Genomic DNA, 20,627 nt, shown 5'->3' with positions numbered 1-20,627 from the left:
AATGTCAACTCTCTTGTCCTGAGAAGCAAGAAACCTGGCTGCTAGCCCTCCTTCTTGCCTGCTCTGTGACTTTGCCCACATAGTCTCTGAACCTGGATTTAATTTAGTCCAAAGTTGAGCTGTTTAGCTGAAGCCCTGTACCCCAAAGTGGCCTTGGAGGTCTGTATCTTCCCTTCAGAGAGTTTGTCCTGCCTGAGTGAAAACCAAATCACACCAGGGCACAGGCTACCTGTAGATGAGTTGTCTTTTTTCTTCTCTGTTGTGCATGGGCTTGATTTGAGTAACGAGCAATTCTGACATCAATGAAACACTGAAAAAAGAAACCTAGCTGACTGAGGACATGAGTACCTAGAAAACTGTGATTTTATTGACTTTCAATAAAGTTCAGCACAAAGATGTGTATGACAGCCTGTCCCTAAATTGAAGAAGAGGTAGTGTTGTCAGATGTTATGGCCCTCTTGAGTGGTAACGGTTGAGGCTTGTCTTGGTAAAAATTTGTAGCACATGATCTTTTGGCCTAATGTTGAAAGCAGATTCCCCTAGGATGTGCTTTTACATTCCTACAGGGTGATGTGAAGGCTCACAAAGGAAGGTAGAACACTCTCAACTCATTCTGCTCAGGACATGGGAAGTTGCAGGTTTTGTTTGGCATCCCTACTCTGAGCTTTCTTTCTATTCTCATTCTGTAGAGGAAAAAAAAAAAAGCATGTGTTCCTTTACCAGCTGTTGACCTCTCAGAGTCCAGCCATATCATAGCTAAGCCCCATGAGGCCACCAGACCTGTGGGCTAGATAATGGTTTCTGAAGGACTGACTCATTGCCTGGCCCTTTGACAAAGTGACACATGAAGACATGCCAGCATAGGGAAAGGAAGCTTGTGTAGATCTTTTATGATGTGTGTGAAGAAGCATGGTAGCTAAGGGTCAAGGAGGTTCACCGGTCCTAGAGGGGCATGCTGTGTATCAGAGAAGTCCTGAAACATTCATATGCAGATAGAGTGGCTTATTTGTTGCATACCGTGGATGTCTGATAAGTCTGCAGCCTGAGATTCTTGTAAATTTTTTACAGCCCGGAATGAGCAAGAGGAGCAGGAGGAAAAACGAGAGATAAAGAGAAGATTAACACGTAAGGTGAGGAGCAGCTTTGATCCTGTTAAGTCACTACCATAACTTTCTCCTTACTGCACAATTATTTGCCTTTTTTCTTTTCCACAGCACCATTTCCAAAAGTAGAGTGTGAAACCAGTCTTAAAAATAATCTTCAAAAGAAATCACCTCTGTTACAGGGTCTAAGTCCACAAACAGTGAAAGGAAATGTTTTACAGTCTGTTAACAGTAACATTTTGAGGCCTATGAAAAGAAGATCTAGGTCTAGATTTAAAACAGAAGGGTGCACAGTGAAGGGTGCACAACCTAGCATTGATGTAACCTTGCTCTCTGTAAATGTAATGACTTTGGAAGCCATTATGAGAAGAGAGCAAAATTAAAACAATGTAGATTGCATTTGAGAATTCCACCTTAAAAAGCATTTACCTGGGAAATAGACTCTTTCTAGAAGGGGAGATTGACACTTTTGGCATTTCAACTAAATAGAGACAAACACTTGGAAAATGGTGTATAGTGCAGAAAACAATCTTGTATCAGCAGGGAAGGATGAAGTGAACAGCATTGTTTGGTTTTGGTTTTCCCCCCATTTGAAAGTCATTTGCTCTTAAAACTGAAGAACAGTAATTTCAGATATACATGTTCAGTTTCTCAGCTGGTACAAATGTCCACAGATGCCCCAATATACATAGTCAACAATCTAGCCTATTACTGCAGATAAACTTTATGTCACTACTCACATTTATGTCACTACTCACATTTTTCACCTACTGAGCTGGAGAAAGTCCTGTAAAAACTCACAAGCTTGCAGAGCCGCACCAGTCCCTTGCTGTATGCTCTTAGGTAGCTTAGTCTTTTTGGCCTACATGATTGCAAGCTTTTACGCTGTAAAGAATGACAGGACTGTGAATGTATATGCAGAGGTTACATTCAGAGAGCTGGACTATTTTCTTTCATGATTAAAAATCTCAGACTTTATTCTCAGCTCATGTAAATCAGCAGAGTTCTGTGTCACCAACTGAGTGATACTGTGTTTGTCTGCAGGAACCTAGAATGTGGCCCAGAGAGCTACAAGTATATTTTTAAAGCACTTAAACTCCTGACAACAATGGCAAGGATGTTCTCACATCCTCTCATAGGCTGTCTGAAATAAAGGAACCTAACTGCATTGCAGAGGTTTAGTGGGACTTAAGCTCTGTGCAAAGGCTAGAAATGCTGTTTTACCAGTTTCTCAATTTCCCTGTATATTGAAGAGTAAACGTACAGGAATCCAGTTCAAAGCCTTGTGCCATGAGATGAACAGCTGTAATAGATGAAAAGCAAAGCTACCCATACCTAATCTGCTCGCTTACAAGTGGAAGCTTGCTAAGGTATTCTGCACTATCACCATGTAGTTTCCATCCTCTGCTCTTTTGTAGGAAAGGTACCAAGCAAATGAATCACCTGTTGCAGATGGAGGCCACACCTACATGCTAAATAAAAATGCCCAGGCAGCTATAGCATTGCTGCAGCGTATGCGCCCTGATACCTCAGCAGACTTTCGAGTTTTCTTTCCTTGGTCTTGTTTGTGCTTTCATGTAGCAACAAGTCAGCCCAAGTCCCTGGCAGTCTGCTCTTCAGTGATCATAGTGATATTCCATCTCATACACCTTTTAGCCTTTTTTCGGCTTTGTACCAGAAAAAGATACTTTCTTTACCCTCCAGCATGTTTGTGAACATGCGACATGACTTAACATTGTTTGATTGCTTACTTTTTAAACTGTTCTAAATTGTTCTAGTGACACATTGTAGTTTTAATGGAAGAAACACAGGCCTGATCTAAAAGCAAATTTTGTTCTCACCTGCCAAATGTACTGTCATAGAAGATCAGCGATCTCTAGAGGAAATAAGTGAATAAAGCGTGTAAATGGATAGATAACAACTAGAAATGCCAAGTACCTAGCTAATCCTGCAAAATTGTTGTTATTCCCCCAGTTCTGTCTTTCATGAATATGTCCCAAAAGTGTTGCGTCTACAACAGTGGCAGGCTCCTTCTGTTGATTTGTACTGAAGTCTTATTACCAAAGGATTTTAAACCTCAGATCAAGCAGAAATTTAATTGGGCACGTCGATTGTTTTGCCCAGCAGACCTCTCTGCTTGCGCTGAGTATTTATGCGCACACACGCGCACAGGGTGAATTCAACATAAGGAAAGTATGCCACATTGCCTTTTTGTAACCATTTATGGTTGGTAACAAGAGGGGAGGGGGTTCTGCAGAAGCCAATGAAAAGACTTTTGACCTTGCACTATAGATATTGCTACTGTCCCCAGTTTTCAATAGCATCATTCCAAGGGTACAGCCCACTTCCTCATCCATTAAAAAGCCATTCTTAAAATTCCTTCAGCAATCACATTTTGTTACAGTATGATGATGATAAGTTGTAACTCGACATACTGTAATAACCAAGATTACCTTGCTAGATCTAGATGTCATATTAAAGTCAGCAATAAATACCAAGTTGAATTCATCATCTGGACAGGAAATTTCTAAAAAAAAAAATTAAAGAAGTCAGGTGACCTTTAGCAAGCTGTCACTGTTCATCCTCTTAGACTCATCTTACTCTGAATATACTAGGGAAAGAGAATAGCTGCCATTCAAACAGCAAAAACGAGGCAAATGTTGCTTGGTACGGTTTCTCAGTAACTTGTTGCCCTCCTACCAGAGGAGGTAGAGATGAAATGTATTTGCCTGCCATCTGAGTGCCTATGGTGGGTTCTGCACCTCGTGCTCCCTCCCTTGGAGCCCCACTGGCAGCCTTGGGCACATGGACTTGTATCATTTGAGGGGACAGATATAAATAGGAGATTTCTCTGAGCACTAGTCTCGGCCACCCCACAAGCCCATTACAGGATTGTGAATGTTCAGAGGTCCTCTGGGAGAAGTGTTGTATCCGTTTCCCTTTCACAAGGATAGATGGGTCCCCAGAAAATACAATTAAGAATTTATCCCCTCTTAAGTATGGTGATTTTGGCCCAGCACCAAGGCAGTTAGCATGAGCTTGAACTCATCCTGAGGACTTCCATTACATACACAGAGTCATCACCTGGGTTAACAGAACATGTCACAAACCACATGCAAACAGGAGTAAAACTCTTTCTACTTTCTCTTCTCTCAAACAGTATCATGTTCCCTGTTCCCCAGAGCTTACTGCTTCCTATCCCCCACTGTCAATACCTGAGCTTTCACTGAGGTCTAGCTCCAAAACTAAAAATCTCATAGCAGTAGTAACAAGGAAAGTAATGAGGTGTGGCTGTTTCTTAAAACCCATGCAATAGCCTGAAATCTTTTCTCCCATTAAATTCCTGTGCCAGTACAACTTGAACTCTGTATTCACTGGAGAGCAAGTTGGAGCCTCCCTGGGAAATGTCTTGCTGTTCAGTCTTTTCTTTGATTGACCTCCACTGGCTTGCATCAGCACAGAGTGTTTAAAATAATAAACTCTTGAGAGATTTGTGACTAGTCAGAGGGAGGTGAGAGGAAGGGGGAAAAAGGTCAGAAAACAGTAAAGGTTAGCTGCTAATTTGGATAAACAACATTTAGTCAAAGAGCAAAAAGAGCTTCAGGGCATTTTCATATATCCTGCTCTTATGTCACATCACAAAAGGTGGGGAGCAAAGGGGAGAGAGAGGGTTGTGTGCACTGATAGTTAGGTTTTATAATTTTTCACTTTGGTTTCTTCCATAAAGAATAGCCATAATATTTCAGTGAGGTAACAAAGCAGGTAACAATGAAGTGCTAAGGCAACAAGCTTTATTGTGGCTGAAGTAGAGCAAACTTACTGTTTCACATTCAACTACTATTCCTCAAGACCGGAATGGCAAAACATCTCCCTCCACTTTACCTGGTGACCAGAGTGCTTTAGCTTGCTTCGTTTCCCATCCTGAGCACAAAGGGTTTTGTGTTAAAATTTCCCTTGCAAATTAGCTTACTATCAAAGATTGTAATACATATATGCCCATTTTTATCTCCAGTGATCCAAAATATAGAGGAAAGTTTCCCCTCCCATGAAAACAGTTTACATCCCCATTCACACTAAAATAATGCGCTGATTCACAATAACATTTTGTCTTTCTTCTTAAACTCACAAATTGTCACAAATAGTTAAATAGAAATGCATATGCCCGGGTGGCACACCCAGAAAAAGTGAATCACCCCTCTGACATTAACAGAAATGGAAAAAAACTCTTTGTCGTACTTCAGAAACATACCAGTCTTTTTGCCGTATTTTTGTAGTGAAACCCTTATCATGGCTACAAGTCCTTTAAGAAAACTTCTGCCTTAAAATACCTCTCAAGTTACCCTTGAAATTTTTCCAAATTCTGCAGTGTTTCTAACACCTGGGAGAATTTATAGGGAGCCAAGGGGTGAACTCAGTGAGCGAAATCCCTTTCTCCCTGCTTGGAGCACCACCTCCTTGTGTAGGCATCATGTCCTTGGATATGTGCTTTTTCTGTAACTTTCAAATGTTCCTTATTCTCTCTGTCAGAAGAAGAGCTCATTTTGAGGGGTAGTCCATGAAGGATTGTGCAGCATTAAGTAATTTTGACCCAAGAGACCATAACTCACGGGCCATAAAAATAAGCTTCAGGGTGAGATCTCAGGTGAGCTGTACCCTTCTTATGAACTGACATTGAATGGACATGCACTTAAGAGAGTCTGTTCTGCAAAGCTGTCTGCCCAGCTATTACTGCCATTAAGATTTAAGGGTGTTCCGTGTAGTCCAGACATACTGACAGACCACAATGCTTAGCAGCTCAGAAGTCTGTGCATGAAAAGAAGGCAGTGTAGTTTCTAGCAGTACAAATAATGTAGCTTTTATTATTAACTTAAAAACAAAACAAAAAAAAAAACAAAACAAACAAAAAAAAAAACAACCCTCTGTCTATCCTTTTCTTTCCATTTATTATGGTCATACCTACACTTTGGCTTATTGCATTGAGTATTGTGTGTGTGTATGTGTATGTTTATGTATGTAAATATATGTAGATGTATGGCTATATATTAGCTATGTGGTGTAAGCTGTGGATTTAAGGGCTATTTTTTTTACAGCAAGAGCACTGGCATAGGATTCAATGCATCATATTTCTGCTCGTAGCTGTGCCACGGGCCTCCCAGGTCATCTTGAGCTGGTTGCTCTGTCTCTGTGGCATAATGACCACAAAAACACCAGGGTAAGTTTAGGAATCAATAACTTCAACTACTTTATTGAGGACAGGCTCCCTTCTTATACCACTGTCTCTACCAGAGATACTTTCCCACTAGCTATTCATTGGTTAACAACTTTGCCCAGCAACACCAAACATTTAACAACTTCCATGTCCTAAGGGTTAGAGAACAAGCAGTTTGAGACAGCAAGGCCTCTCCTGAATCACCCTTCTTTGTTCCTTCTAACTTGTTTACAGTCCTCATGGCTTCATGTCAGGAGTCTGATGTTATCACCAACCATGGGGCTTATCCACACCCCTGGCAATACCTCCCACATCTCCTCCTTCTTTATTGACAAAGAAAGCATGATTAACGCAAATTAAGACACAGAGAAAAACTATCTTTAACAAACTTTGTAACCACATCCCTGGGAGAGGAAGGCACTAAGTGCTGCCCAGCCAAGGGGCTCTGGCTGCCCCTCCAGCTCCTGGAGATACTGTTTGTGGGTCCTGCATGTGCCAGCAGGACCTTCCCATACACTGTTTTGAGCTGGAATCCAAACCATGGAGGAGAGTGCTGTGATCATGTTAAAGCAGATGATGAGACAGCTGGACAGACCCATCATGCTGACACCCATCTAGGACCGGCTCCTGCTGAAACACAAGCATACCCTCAGCCCCAAGTTGTTAGAGAGTAGGGCCTTTCCCATTGATTGGTGCTTTAATTTTTTACTATGACTTGCACCCTTTCTTTAACTGAGTTTAAGGTATTATGATTAAAATGTTTATGAATTGGAGGACCTTCCTCTGTCCATCAATTTAAAAAAATAAGAACATAGCATGCTTTAGCTATCCTTTCCTAGGGCGTCATACCCATACTCCCCCTTTTTTGTTTTTGAAGCATACCCTTTAGGGTACCATTCAATGATTGCTTGACCTATGGGAGAGTGGGGTATACCCATCAGGTGTTGAATGCCCCACTGTTGAAAAACAGTGGGTTGCTTGGGCCACATATCCTGGCCCATTATCTGTTTTAATCATTTTTGGGATTCCTAATGTCGCAAAAGCTGACAGAATATGTTTACACACATTCTTTGCCTTTTCTCCTGCATGTACGGATGCAAAAATACAGGCAGAAAAGGTATCAATTGAAACATAAACATAGCGAAGCTTTCTGAATTCTGGCAAACGTGTAACAAACAACCCTATTAATGTCCATGACTGGGGAAGCATACTTGGTAGATGGCAATCCTGGTTGAAGTGCTCCCATGTCTCCCATGACTTCATTATTTTTTCTCAGATCATTTAACAGTCTCCACTTTCCATTCCACTTTTTGATTACAAATACCAGCAAGTTCCAGGGGCTAGTCGTGGGGACATGTCTCACTGTAAGTTGTTAAGCAACTCGGCCTTCAGGCCCTGTGTATCCTATTCCTCCCAGATTGAAGAAAAACAGGGGCCTTTTCGGGGCCTATAGGGCCTGGGTCAAAAGGCACGTCCAGGTCACCAGGCAGCGTAACAGCAAAGGCCTGCAATGGCTGTAGGAGCAGGTATGCCGATGGCATAGCAGGCAGATCGGCAGACGAGCCTGCAGCTCCCTCACTATCTGGCAAACCACACGTTTCTGATTGTGGTCCCACATGGCTTGTTAAAGCCTCAGAGACTGCTCGCCAAGTGCCGAGCAATCCTGCCATAACCTTGTCATTTTTAGTAGTAGAGTCCCAAAGCCTGACCCCAATTTGGTCTCATGTTTCAAGATCATAAACTGTCTGATTCGTAATAGAGGGAATAAGCAGGAAGATTCCCAGGACATTCTTTGTTTCTACGAACATACAATACCCCGTGACACACAGCTGCTTACCTTCGGCCACTGAGAGGCAGTTGTGTGCGCAAGTCTGCTTCTCTCAGCTTCAGCTTACTTTCAGCACAGGATCCGCTTCTTTCAGCTTGTTGTGTTCAGCCAAACCTATCTTCATGAGGCGATCAGTGTCCCTGTTCCTGTCCTGGTCCCTGTTTGGAAAGCCTGTCCCTATTCATTCATTTTTTGTTTTTGTCCCTGTTCTGTTAGCTTGTCTGTTCCTGTTCTTCATGTCCCTGTTCGGGCACCATTTGTGGCATAATGACCACACGGACACCAGGCTATCTTTAGGGATCAATAACTTCAACTACTTTATTGAGGACAGGCTCCCTTCTTATACCACTGTCTCTACCAGAGATACTTTCCCACTAGCTATTCATTGGTTAACAACTTTGCCCAGCAACACCAAACATTTAACAACTTCCATGTCCTAAGGGTTAGAGAACAAGCAGTTTGAGACAGCAAGGCCTCTCCTGAATCACCCTTCTTTGTTCCTTCTAACTTGTTTACAGTCCTCATGGCTTCATGTCAGGAGTCTGATGTTATCACCAACCATGGGGCTTGTCCACACCCCTGGCAATACCTCCCACATCTCTGAGTTTCACTTGCCCCAGTAGCTCGGTGGGAACAAAGATGGAAACCACCACTGTAATAGGGTGTACAAGTACTTGAAATTACACTGGTTGCATGTTTCTGAAGCAAAGGTGGGGCAGCTAAAAATAATGTCTAGTAGTCATATGACTTCAGAGGAAGAGAATAATTAGCTTTTAGTCTGTGTTGCATTCAGGTATCATCTAAGAATGAAAAGTGCACATTAACACTGAAATTTCATAGTGTGCTTATGCACTTGACAATTTTTCATGTATGACTAACTATGTGCACCATTCTTCACACCCAGTGAAGGGATGCAGTGAGCTTCAGTGCTGTGAAACATGTGAGTGATGCACCTAACTTGGTTTTGTGCAGTTGTGAACACAAGAACTTACCTCAGGTTTGTCTCATTTATTATAGAGTGCTCAACATTTACCATTATTTCTGTGATTTTAACCCAGACCCAGGGCACCACAGAAGCCATATCAGCTGTTAAAGACCCTGGTGCTCTATTTAAGTAAATACCAGTAGTAAATTTCCATTGCCAGCAAAAGTACCAATGCCTCAGTGGCTCTTGGTACTCCTGCATGCTTGATGCCACCTAGAGGTTGGCTTGGCATAGCATGTTGTAGTGTATCAGCAGTCATCTGCCTTCGCCTGTGGAAAAACTTGCTCATCACTAAGATGAGCACAAACACAAGAGTCAGCTAGTGTTGAGAGTTGACAGAAGCTGTGAAATAGAGCCAGTCATTTTTTGAAAAGCCTCTTAGAGATTGAAAAGCTTATAGGAGTTCCTGTTTCCCTTGTAGACATTTAGAAACACTGTTAAATTGACAGGATTTAATTTTTTCTTGATGTCATCATACTTCATGTAATACGACATTTTATTAAAGAAACAATCCCATTCTGATTTCAAGTAGAGTCTAGGCTTTGTCCTGAAATGATAAAAGCTGAAAAGTTTGCAGATAATATTGGTGATTCATCCTTAATTCATGCTGTTGTAAGGAAAAAAAAAAAAAAAAAAAAAAGAGAAAAAAAAAGCAGATAATGGAAGTAAAGGTGGAGTCTCACCCTTTGAAATGTTTGGCTGTAATCGTAATATCATTTTAGTATAAAGATTTTCTCTATTCGCAGAGCCTGAGCAGAGATTTAAAAGAAAAATTGGAAGAAAAATTCTGCAGTGCTATCTGAATAATAATGCATTAGTGCCAACAAATTTGCCAGCTCCTAGTACTAGGGCTGATAGAAAAACCTAGCCATTTGAAATCACATTCGATAGGAGTTGTAGGACAGAGAGAAGCCTCACTCACAGCATAATTATGGTTATACACCAGGCCTGGTACAAGTTTGTATTTCTTGCTTTTGTTAAAAGCCCATCTATTAATTGTGCTGTGTATATGGCTTGCAGGTAACTTAGGTTTAGCTATCAGGGTTGCAGGATGAAGAAGCAATTCTGTTTTGTATGAAGAATGAAAAATTACATTTTCAAATCTATACATGTTTCAATCTATTTTATTGCACCCTTCATTTTTTCTGACTTTATTTATTTATTTATTTAAATTATTCCTGCTGTATATGCATTTTGCTTGTAAAACAAAGGTGACCAAAACATGGTGTCTAAGTTCAGAAAGGCATGCTTCTTGCTGACCTCAGCATAAATGTGCTATTTGACTGACTAGAGTATGGCTGGCCTGAACACAGGTATATTAAATGGGGCTTTTATTTGGATGCTTTTGGAGGAAATAAGAGGAAGTTTTTAAATCCTGGGTGACAAACACATGCAGAGCAGCTCCTCCCATGAATCTTCATGCCTCCCACAGAAGATGGTGTGTATGAGAAAGCTGTCTAGTTTTAAGATCTTTGCAATATTCAGAAGTTTCTAATTTGTTCTTTTTCAAAACAGCAAGGAGCTTTTTTTCCCCTATTAAATTTTGTAATTTACCTTAAAATGGCTTTGGAGGCAATACATGAATCACCAAGCTGCAACTTGATCAATGCCTGTTGTCCTAGGCAAGGGCATTACATGGCAGAGTGTAGAGTAGTGCTCCTGGATACACTTTTTTTTTTTTTTCCCCATGATTTCTCACTTTTCTGTGTGTGCAAAATAGTTCAGCTGTAGCCAGGAGGGGTAGAGCATGGCTCCTGTTCTCCTGAGCAGCAAAGAGATGGGACATTAGCACAGCTTTGCAGACTCTCTACGTAAGTTTGAACCCACTTTGTGTGTGAGAACTCAGAACTATCTGTGTAAGGAAAGCAGCCCCGCTGTGACCTCCAGGAACAACCCTCTCAAAAAAGAGAAGAGCCAGGCAACTATCCATTGTAAGGCCAACCACACAGGAACTTAAATGCAGAGGCAGGCTGCGGTGGGGTGATGAACAAACTTGCATCAGCACCTGGATGATGGAGGGAAGTAGGCTTCTTTCTTGTGCTCTCCCAAGTTTTTCATCCTCTACTTAGCATCCTGTCTGGTTTGAGTATTAATTCAGAATATTCATCTGAGAGATGAAATGCAGGGACCTGAGAGACTCAATTTGGGATGTAAGTGGAATTGCATTCAGGAGCCTAATTACCTTTGCAGAAGAGTTTCAAGTGTTTTATTTACTTCTTAACTTTTCACTAGTCACAAGAGTGAAGTATTGCAAAGTAAACTTTTTCTAATGATAGCATGATACACTGTCTAGCTAATTGTTAGCAGGATGTGATTGTTTTTCCTGGTAATATGATTACAAATGTTTCACTAATGGAGGATTAGCAGCTTATGTACATCCATGTGCACACATCTGTAGTACCTTTCTTCAGAAACAGTTGTGTAATTCTACTTGACACTAACCAGCAAGCTGTGCATCCAAGGAGAATTGATCCCCCAAAACCAGTATCTGTCCTTGGCCATGTAACTGGCTGGACAATACGTGGACTACCAGCACACTACTGTTTCTAATTTGAGAAAATATTTTTGACTGTGGCTGCCCATTCTGCTGTGGAATTTGAAAGAATTGGCTTTGGAACAGTGAAGAGGCTTTCTTGACATGATACAATCCACCCTTGTAACTTTTTCTTTGGCTCGTAGTATGCAATATAAACTGTTAAAGTCAAATATGCTGTGACATAAAATTGAGCTGCAGCACGAAGTGAAAAGTTCAGTGAGCAATAGTCATCATCCTGCCTGCCTTTTCAGGACGTAAGGACAAGTCTGTGGAGTATCAGAATGGTAAGGAAAGTTGTTCAACACTTTTTGCATATAATTCAGGGCAGGAAATGCTCTGTTCCTGTGGCTAACTCTTCTCAGGCAGTAGTAAAGCACACACAGCAGCTCAAGGCGGGGGAGTGTACAGGTTGTCTGAAGTTATGCTGTGGCCTTCATCTCTTCCTTAGACATCAGTGCACTATTTTTCTTACATTACATCTAATTTCTGCCAGTGGTGATCAACCTTAACCAGGAATCAGGGTCTCCAGCCACAGCTGCTACCCAAACAACAGTGTGCTGCTCCAGAAGCAAGGTGGGATGAAAAACAAAGTGCTATAGCAAGCAACAGGTTATCTATCTCCCAGGTAGCAAGTCTGTGAAAGTTTATATAAAAACAACAGTACCAGGAATGTCTGAACCCTTTTGGTATGACAATGATGGTTGTAGTAAAAAGATCACAAAACAGCACTTTGCAGGGAAGAAGGGAAGTCCTGATGGATTTTTGCACTTCTTCCTCAAACCTGCAGCTGAGTCAAAGGCCTACGGTAGAAGAGCTGCGTGAGAGGAAGATCCTCATCCGCTTCAGTGACTACGTGGAAGTGGCAGATGCACAGGACTACGATAGGAGGGCAGACAAACCCTGGACACGACTCACAGCCGCCGACAAAGTAAGTGAAGCAACTTGGGGAAAGCCATGTCATGAATAGCTACAGCATGTTGTGGCAAACAGTACCCCTCAGGTCCCACAGCCATCAAGGGAGAGACCTCCACGTGAGTTCCCTTCCCACCACCAGTGGTTTCTTCTCAGTTCACAACGCTTGTTGTTTGAGTTATAAATCTATGGCAAAAAGACTCCTATATGTGTGGAAACCTAGCAGTGTTACACCATCTGAAGAAAGGATAGAGTATCAGAGCCTTTGAGGAAAAGTGTTGATGGTGGCCCTGTGGTATTTATTTGTCTTGCCACATAATCCTGCCAGCTAAGAGCACCTGCAAGTGTTTCTCCACAGGACAGGCCTAAGAGTGCAGTGTGACAGCCGACCTTGACAGAACTGAGCAGACCTAGGTGCAAAAATGCCAGCAGGTCAAACTGGCAAAAGCACTTCCACTCCACTGAAGCCAGAAGTACCATTGTAACCACTGTTTTTTGCCTTGATAGAGGCCCTTTTCAGTTTAGTTTTCAGATAATGTTGCATAAACTAATTTGAAAAAAAAAAAACCTTCCTCTGGACTGTCCACAGCCTGTGACATACTGGGTTAAATTAGCTTTTCCCATTTCACCACTCCACACTGGACAAGATTTCAGTCAACTGACTTAGCCAACCTATCAGTTATTTTCTCCCATTTGGTAGATGAGGCAGGGAAAAAAAATCTCCAACCAGTTCTGCCAGCTTTGAGAGACCTCTGTCTGGATTGAAAAGCATGGAGAGAGGGAAGGCAAAAGATGTGGTGCCCAGCGAGGTCTTTTCTCATCCCACATCTGTGAAAAGCACAAGTATTGAGTATCACAATTAAATGTAGCCTTGAGTATCACTACTAAATGTAGCCTTGTAAATAATTTAGTATGAAGGAAAAGTATTTTGAAGTCACTTTTTTATAATGCAAGATCAATATACACATCAAAGGGCTCAAGTTCTCCAAATCAACCTTTTCTCGGCAAAGCAGAAGAAGAAAATATGTTTGTCATTCTAATATAAAAGTCCCCTCTAGCATAAAGAAGCAGATACATATTCTTTTTTCACATTTTGGTCATCTGATAGGGTATTCTGATTTGTGCCATTCAGAGCACCCACTTTCCCCACCGTGTCCTCTGTTGCAAAAAAATAGCCAAATTGCAACCAACTCTAAAATACCTGACAAAGCTGCAACATCCTATAAAAGATTATTTTCTTCCAAAACTCAGATTCAGTGACTGCCTTCACTGATCGGCACAGGATAGATTTATTGCAAAAATAGATTTTAGTAATGGGATTTTCTGTTTCTCCGTAAATCTTACTCTGTGTGCTGGATGTGGGGAACTGCGTTCAGTCTGGCTTCAACTTTACCAAGTCTGACTGCTGGAGAAATGAAAAGGGTACTTCTAAATCTTACCAGCAGTTGAGGGACGCAGGGGGTAACAGATTTCAGACCTTGTGGGAGTCAGCAGCCTGTATAACCTCCTTCACGGTTGCTTAAGCAGCAAATTGGTCTGCTGAAGGCAGACCCTGAAGCTGCTGCATAACTATCTCTTTGCCCTGATAGATGGAGGCAGAGCCTGATAGACATTTCTGAAGTTAAAAAAAAAAAAAAAAAAAAAAAAAAGCTCTGTAAAAAGAGCACAAGGGACCTTTTCTGTAGATCACATGCACAGGATCTATCACTTAGGGCTTGTTCAAGCAAAGGTAGTTGGTGAATGGATCAATGGTTGCTGCAGAAGCCCTGTTCTGGGCTCGTGCTCTTTATACTGGTTTAGATTTCCTTAATCAAGAAAAAATCCTGGCAGACACAAATACTGCTTTCAGCCGCTGATTCCAGTGTTCTCAGCAGTGGTGCATGCCTTGAAGTCATGGGAGCATTCAGCCACAGTAGCACCTTGCACATCTTCTCTATACACTCCCAGTAACACCCACTTACAAGCTACAGATACCACAGGGCTGTGAGAAGCCTGTAATTTGGGACTTGGGACCTGAGCCAGTTCTGCTGAATTCCTTCTCCACCAAGAAGCCGAATCCCTCCAAGTCACCCCTTGCTCTTCAATATTTCCCTTCCTGTCACTCATCCCTAGTTTTCTTTTCCCCAGTGGACAAACTGCAGAGGCTATAGGTAAGCAGTTCTCCTGCTGATACTGAATACAATTTCTGCTGGATTAGAACATCTCATCAGTTCAGTACATGGCAGAGCTGGGGCAGAACAGAGGAGGGGGGCAGAGGGGCATATCCAGGGCAGAGAGAGGGGACCAGAAAAGCAGTGCCAATCCCCTTCCTTCTCAAGTAAGTTCAGCCCCTTTAGATGGCTTCACCAGAGGAAATTCAGGACCACATAGAGGGGGGGAGGCATCTCAAATACGAGTCTGGTGAGAAGCAGCAACACCAAGTTTACTCACAGTCCAGCTCTGAAACAGAACACAGTGTCTGAGAAACACTGGTGCCCTTTTTTTTTTCTCATGCTTATTCTAATTTGGATTTTGTACTTGAAAGTGTTTATGAGTTCAAATTGTGACTTATGCATTGTCTACAATATTGGGACTATCTGCATTGTCTACTATACATTTCCGAACTGATCCATTCCACTCACGCATTTCTCTGTTCCATTAATGCAATTTAGAACATTTATCTTTTTTTCCTTTTCACATTTTAAAGTTTCTTTTTATGTTGTCTTCTCTCTCTGATAATGTTATCTATCTGCTTTGCTGTATTAAAAATACAATGCTCTGAGAACAAAGTGAACTTATTTTGATCTCTCTCATTTATATATTTATGAGCTTATTTGTCTCTTACAGGCAGCCATTCGAAAAGAGCTTAATGAATTTAAAAGCACTGAAATGGAAGTTCATGAATTAAGTAGGCATCTAACAAGGTAAGCTGAGATTTTTTTTAAGACTAGGAATGAATACTGCCGTTTTCAAAAAAAGTATTTAAAAAATCAGTAGCTATTTCTTGAGTACCCTCTGAGCACTAGACACCATTTAGAATTACAAGCTGTCAAAGAAACTCGCACAGATGAACTCATACTGCCGTATTTACAGGGTTGTATACAAACATGTGCATCTGTGTAATAAAGCATGACCTCCTTTTATTTTATTTTAAATCATCATGCTCTAGTGCCTGTCAGTTCTTCTGATAACAAGAGTAAATAGTGTTGATGTCTGAAGAGCAGGACAGGGAACTCTTGTAGAGCAGGCACACAGAAGAGGATGAATGAGTGACTGCAAATCAAATGCTGAGTGTACAACTGTTCCATGCTACTCACTTCCATGCACAGATCTTTTAGTCCTGTTCTCCACATCTCACCATAGGCAATATAGTGGGAAAACAATGAGATCTGCATTGTAAGAAAGGCACTTTTTTTTTCTTTTTTTTTTTTTTTTTTGCCAAACCACAGTGGCAGGTCAGGATACTTCATCTAACAGTCTGTGTTGAGCAACTCTGTCTTGAGGCCAGGATGAGCTAAACTCCTGGAAGCTCATCTGAACTCAGTCCTTTGCAGATCAACATTAACTCACAGTTATGGATATACAGTAAAGACAAGTGGTAGATTTTAAGGCCTAGTGAGACATTCAGGACAAGTGAAGAGTGAAATTGCGTGCAAAACTGGAGCTGCCCTTGTATTAATAAGTTCATCAGATAAGTGCTTATAAAAAAATGCAGTTAAAACTTTTAAGAGAAATACAGAAAAGCTTAAGGCAAAATTAATTTTGTATTAGGGGATTTTTTGGTGTATAAATTATTAATTATATTAAAATTCACCACATCTATTATGCATATCCCCTTGTGGAAATGATATAACTTCAACTTTCTATCATGGGTGAGGATAACTGCATTGGGACGTGTAATAATGAAGGACTGCTAGAGACAAGCAAGCTGCCTTTGAGAGCCAGGAGGTCTGGAAGAAGCTTTGTGGTGTGCAGTAGGCCTGGAGCTGTTGAACCCAGTGACTGAGGTGTTGAGGGACATTTGGCTCACTCTCTCAATCCTCCAGGAGAAAAGTATCAGTGACTAACTTACAAAGGATGAGATTGTTTGAAAGGCGGTTGTTGCTTCAAGAAGTTGAGCTCCTATGACTTCCATGAGGTATATTAGTATCCCACAAAATTAGAGACTCGTTTAGTTTTCCAGATCGCTCTACCTGCTTGGCTTTTGCAGGTTTCTGGGCAGTATTTGGCTTCTCTTCCACTGCTGGGGTGAGCAGTCACCCTTTGAAGTTTGTGTGTGAAATCTATCAAGTAGCTTTGACCCCATTCAAATCCGGATCAGGAATACTCAGAGCTACAGCTAATACAATAGAAATTGAAATAAGGGTTTGTCTGAAGTTCAACAGCATTTACTGGTTAGAGAAGTGGCCTCAGGGAATACGCACTTGAAGGAAGTACATTTAAACAAGAGAGTAATTCCCTTAAACAAACTTAGATGTATCACCATTATAAATTCATTAGCAAGGCAATGAGCTGTTCATATCATTAAGCAATGGCACAAGGTGGACAAAGAATGTAAGTTCAAAAAATTGAAAAATCAAACCTTAAAAAACACATTTGTACGATTGACAAGCACGAGCCTCCTGACTGCACTTGCAGAAAGGGTGGCCATTTGAGCCCTGCTTGTCTCTTTATCTGAAGACGTTAAGGAAAAATTCTTGACTGGTATATAAATCATCTTCCTGGATGAAGAGCTTAAGGTCTGGCTAAACCAAGCAATTGTTTTAGAATCAGGCATGGTGTGGCTTGAAGGAGGACTAGCTCATCTGAAATGGCTCACACTAGGACCAGGTAGACCTAAAACTTTTCAGTTTTCAGTTGATTTTGATGCAAACTGCTAATGCCTGTGAACTCCTGAGTCTGGTGAGGACCAAGGAAATTTCAGTGCGTGTTTTGGGTCCACAGTGCCGGCATAATGGATGTCAGTATTGCAGGAATCCATCTGCCTATGTTTATCACTAACTTTTAGAAATTAGTGTTTTGTTTTGCTTTGATTTTGGTTTTGTTTTATGTACAACATGCGTGTGAGGATATTATCTTGCTAATTCTCTTTTTTTTTTCCCCTTGCATTTTAGGTTTCACAGACCGTAGCAGTTCAATTCTACCTGACTACTATGCCATCTTCAAAACATAACTAAAAGGAACCGTAAGTGCTGGTATTATTCACTTTCCTGTTACGTACAATGTAAATCTTCTGAACTGCCTTTTTTTAAAAAAGGAAGAAAAAAAAAAGAAAAAAAAAGGAGTAGAAAATAAATATTAAAAAGAAAATTGTATATACGTGTGATGGGTACTGCAGCATCATCAGACCTGCTGGTTCAAGCTTCAATAACAGGAAATACCCCTGGTGGGAATCATGCCAAGACCTGGCATCTATGTATAAGACTTTCCTGGCACGTGGATTTGCCATACATGTTCAAGCCCAGCTGGTGGGGCATCCATTATTTCATCTTCAGACACCCCTCATCCTGACAAGCCTCTGTCAACTCAAGAGTCCTGAGATAGCGTTCAGGGAATCACTGGCCTGGGTGAAGTCTCCAGCAGACCTGCACCTATGGCACTGAAGTACTTTTGATACCAAACACTCCTTTTAGTCTGCAAACGCCTTACAAGAACAGTGAAGGAGCAGAACTACTCTACATGCCACCCCATCTGCAAATGTCATCTGACTACAAAGGCATTTGCTTTCCCTGGAGAAGTTATGGCAGTTATTTGCCCAAGAAGACAAAGGCATCATCTGTGAAGAACAGGACTCCCTGCTGAAGGCTGGTTCTAGTAACTGCTTATTTTTCATCTCTTTCAAGAATAATTTCCTAAACCCAGGTATGAACCCAGCAGCAGTAAGCTACAAGAACATTGAGGACAAACAAGCAAAACCCATCTCTTCATAGTCACTTGCATGGCATTTGCTCAGCTTGTAGTTTGTTTTTAATGCTCAAGCCTCAAGATTGGGACACCCACTTGCTCTGCAGAGGGAGCACACAACAGGAAGACCCAGGGCTTTGATAGCGAGCTTTCCTGCACCAAGTGTTCAAAAAACTGGTCCTAAACATGTACTGAGAAAAGCATGACAGTATGGTGCCTGGCCTAACAAAAGGAGTCTGTTGCATTGCTATGGAATTGTCACTGGCATCTACAGATGAAGCGTAAGGACAGAAATCCAGGGGTGTTCTGTTTTGGTTTTATTTTTATTACAGTGGTTTAACACACAAACTGACCAAATAGGGCTCAGAGAGCTGGATGCTCTGGGTCTGGTTTACCTACCAACTCAAGCATGTGCTTAGCACTAAGCAAGCATGCAAATAGTCTCACTGAATTTAAGAACAGATCTCAGAGGGTTAATTGAAGACACATTTAAGTGCTTTTCTTAACCTAGGCCAGCACCTTCCACATTCAAAACCTTAACTAGTAATAATGACAGCAAGCTTGGGTAAACATTGTTGAGGATTCTTTTCAAGATAGGACACTATCATGCCATGTTTTGAATCAGTGATCCCAAGGATTGTAGCAACATTACTGTAAGAACTTCCAGATTATTACTTCAGGACACCTTTTTGCTTCTGTACCAGCTAGTATGCTTTGAAAGTTTGAACAGAGAAGCCAAAGTTTGTTTTCTTTTCTTTTCTTTTAAATTGCAGCATTACCATTACTTTATTTTTTATTTCTCACTGTCTTCCATGTATCTATCAACTCTTCTGCATTCCCTTTCTGCCTCCCCTGCTGCCATGCTAACATTGCCGTTTATTAATTGCTGGCTGAGAGACATCTCACCCATCAGCATTTTCTGGCCAATGCTGCAGAACGCCAATGACTTCTGCCTCATCTCAGGCCTCAGTCTCATTCCTCTGGACACAGGAGTAAAGCAAAAGAAGCTGCATGTAGCCTGTGGAGTCACTCCAGCATCCAGCCTGCCCAAACAACACTGTCAGGAGGCTAACAGACTCCATCTACACTTTGCAGTGGTACTCACAGGATTACCGCACAGATTTGTGCTCCACTGGAGACAACTGGAAGTTATAAAAAAAAAAAAGAAAGCTGGTTTCTGGTGCCTCATTTTTGAGGCATCTGCCTCTGATGTGATACTCTTCCCAAACCAGGCAATGATTCCCAAATAGACACAGTGATTCCTGTATCAGCAGCTCACAGTGGCTTTAGGTTCATCTACAGTGAAAGCCTGTACTGTGCATTGTTACCAGCTTAGTGCAGCAACGCCAGGGCACTCATAGTCAGAAATATACTGCTTTGCAGTTACATTCCTGAAAAGCTGGAGTTCGTGATTTTTAAATTTATTTCCATGCATATATAACAAGACCACATTACAAGCTTTATGAGGGAAAACGGAACCGTAGGCTTTTGGTCACACACACTGCATAAAGGGTTCTGCAACACAGCTGTTCTGAAGACTAACAAGCCCTCGTCTTCCCAGCATAGAGCCTATACCTGCCCCAGCATTATTAGCTTAGAGGCTCAGCATGCAAAGGAAAAACAGTTGAGGAACAGTGGAGACAGAAATCACAGGGTGTGGTACGGAGGAAAAAGTGATTTTTTTTTTTTTCTAATTTAATGATTAAAATCAAGAGGAAAAATGTAGAAGAAGCAGCCTGTTGTCTGTGCTAGAGTCTACAGGGGAGCAGACCCCAGAAGTGCTCACAGCTGCCAGTCTGGTACCTAAATAAACCCTTGGCTATTACGCTTCTCAACCACTGCCCAAGTCCTGGGTAAATGCCACCCACCCACTACCTTGCCTTCAGTTGATGAGCCCATGATGGCAGGTTCCTGCTGACCTCTTAGCAAGCTATCCATCTCTGGCTGTCTCAGGATTTGTGCTGTCCCCATAGCAGCAATGTATGGCAATGCCTTTTTTTTTTTTAAATGATGTTAACTCCTAACTGTCTGATCAGACACCGGGACACAGTGGAAGAACCAACATATTTCTCCCAAATAGCAAGTATAGCTTATTACTGGAAAGGGAGAAGAAAGAGAAAGAAGCCATACAAAGTGTTTGACACTAGTAAGCATCACAGAACTGGCACTTC

General features: G+C 41.5%; 1 protein-coding gene across 7 annotated transcripts in view; it reads left to right on the top strand.

Moving 5' to 3' along the window:
- PHACTR1 (phosphatase and actin regulator 1) overlaps nt 1-20,255 on the top strand; it is a 319,696-nt gene extending 299,441 nt beyond the window's left edge. For all 7 annotated transcript variants that reach the window (XM_068670495.1, XM_068670494.1, XM_068670498.1 and 4 more), the window contains 4 exons: nt 1,069-1,130; nt 12,449-12,589; nt 15,400-15,476; nt 17,667-20,255. In XM_068670495.1, the coding sequence (XP_068526596.1) occupies nt 1,069-1,130; nt 12,449-12,589; nt 15,400-15,476; nt 17,667-17,682 (296 nt within the window). In that variant the 3' untranslated portion in view covers nt 17,683-20,255. The remainder of the gene's footprint in view (nt 1-1,068; nt 1,131-12,448; nt 12,590-15,399; nt 15,477-17,666) is intronic.
- The last annotated feature ends 372 nt before the right edge of the window (nt 20,256-20,627 follow it).

The sequence above is a fragment of the Anas acuta genome, chromosome 2 (genome assembly GCF_963932015.1).
Source record: "Anas acuta chromosome 2, bAnaAcu1.1, whole genome shotgun sequence".
Lineage (NCBI taxonomy): Eukaryota > Metazoa > Chordata > Aves > Anseriformes > Anatidae > Anas > Anas acuta.
This window is presented reverse-complemented; position numbering and strand designations above follow the sequence as displayed.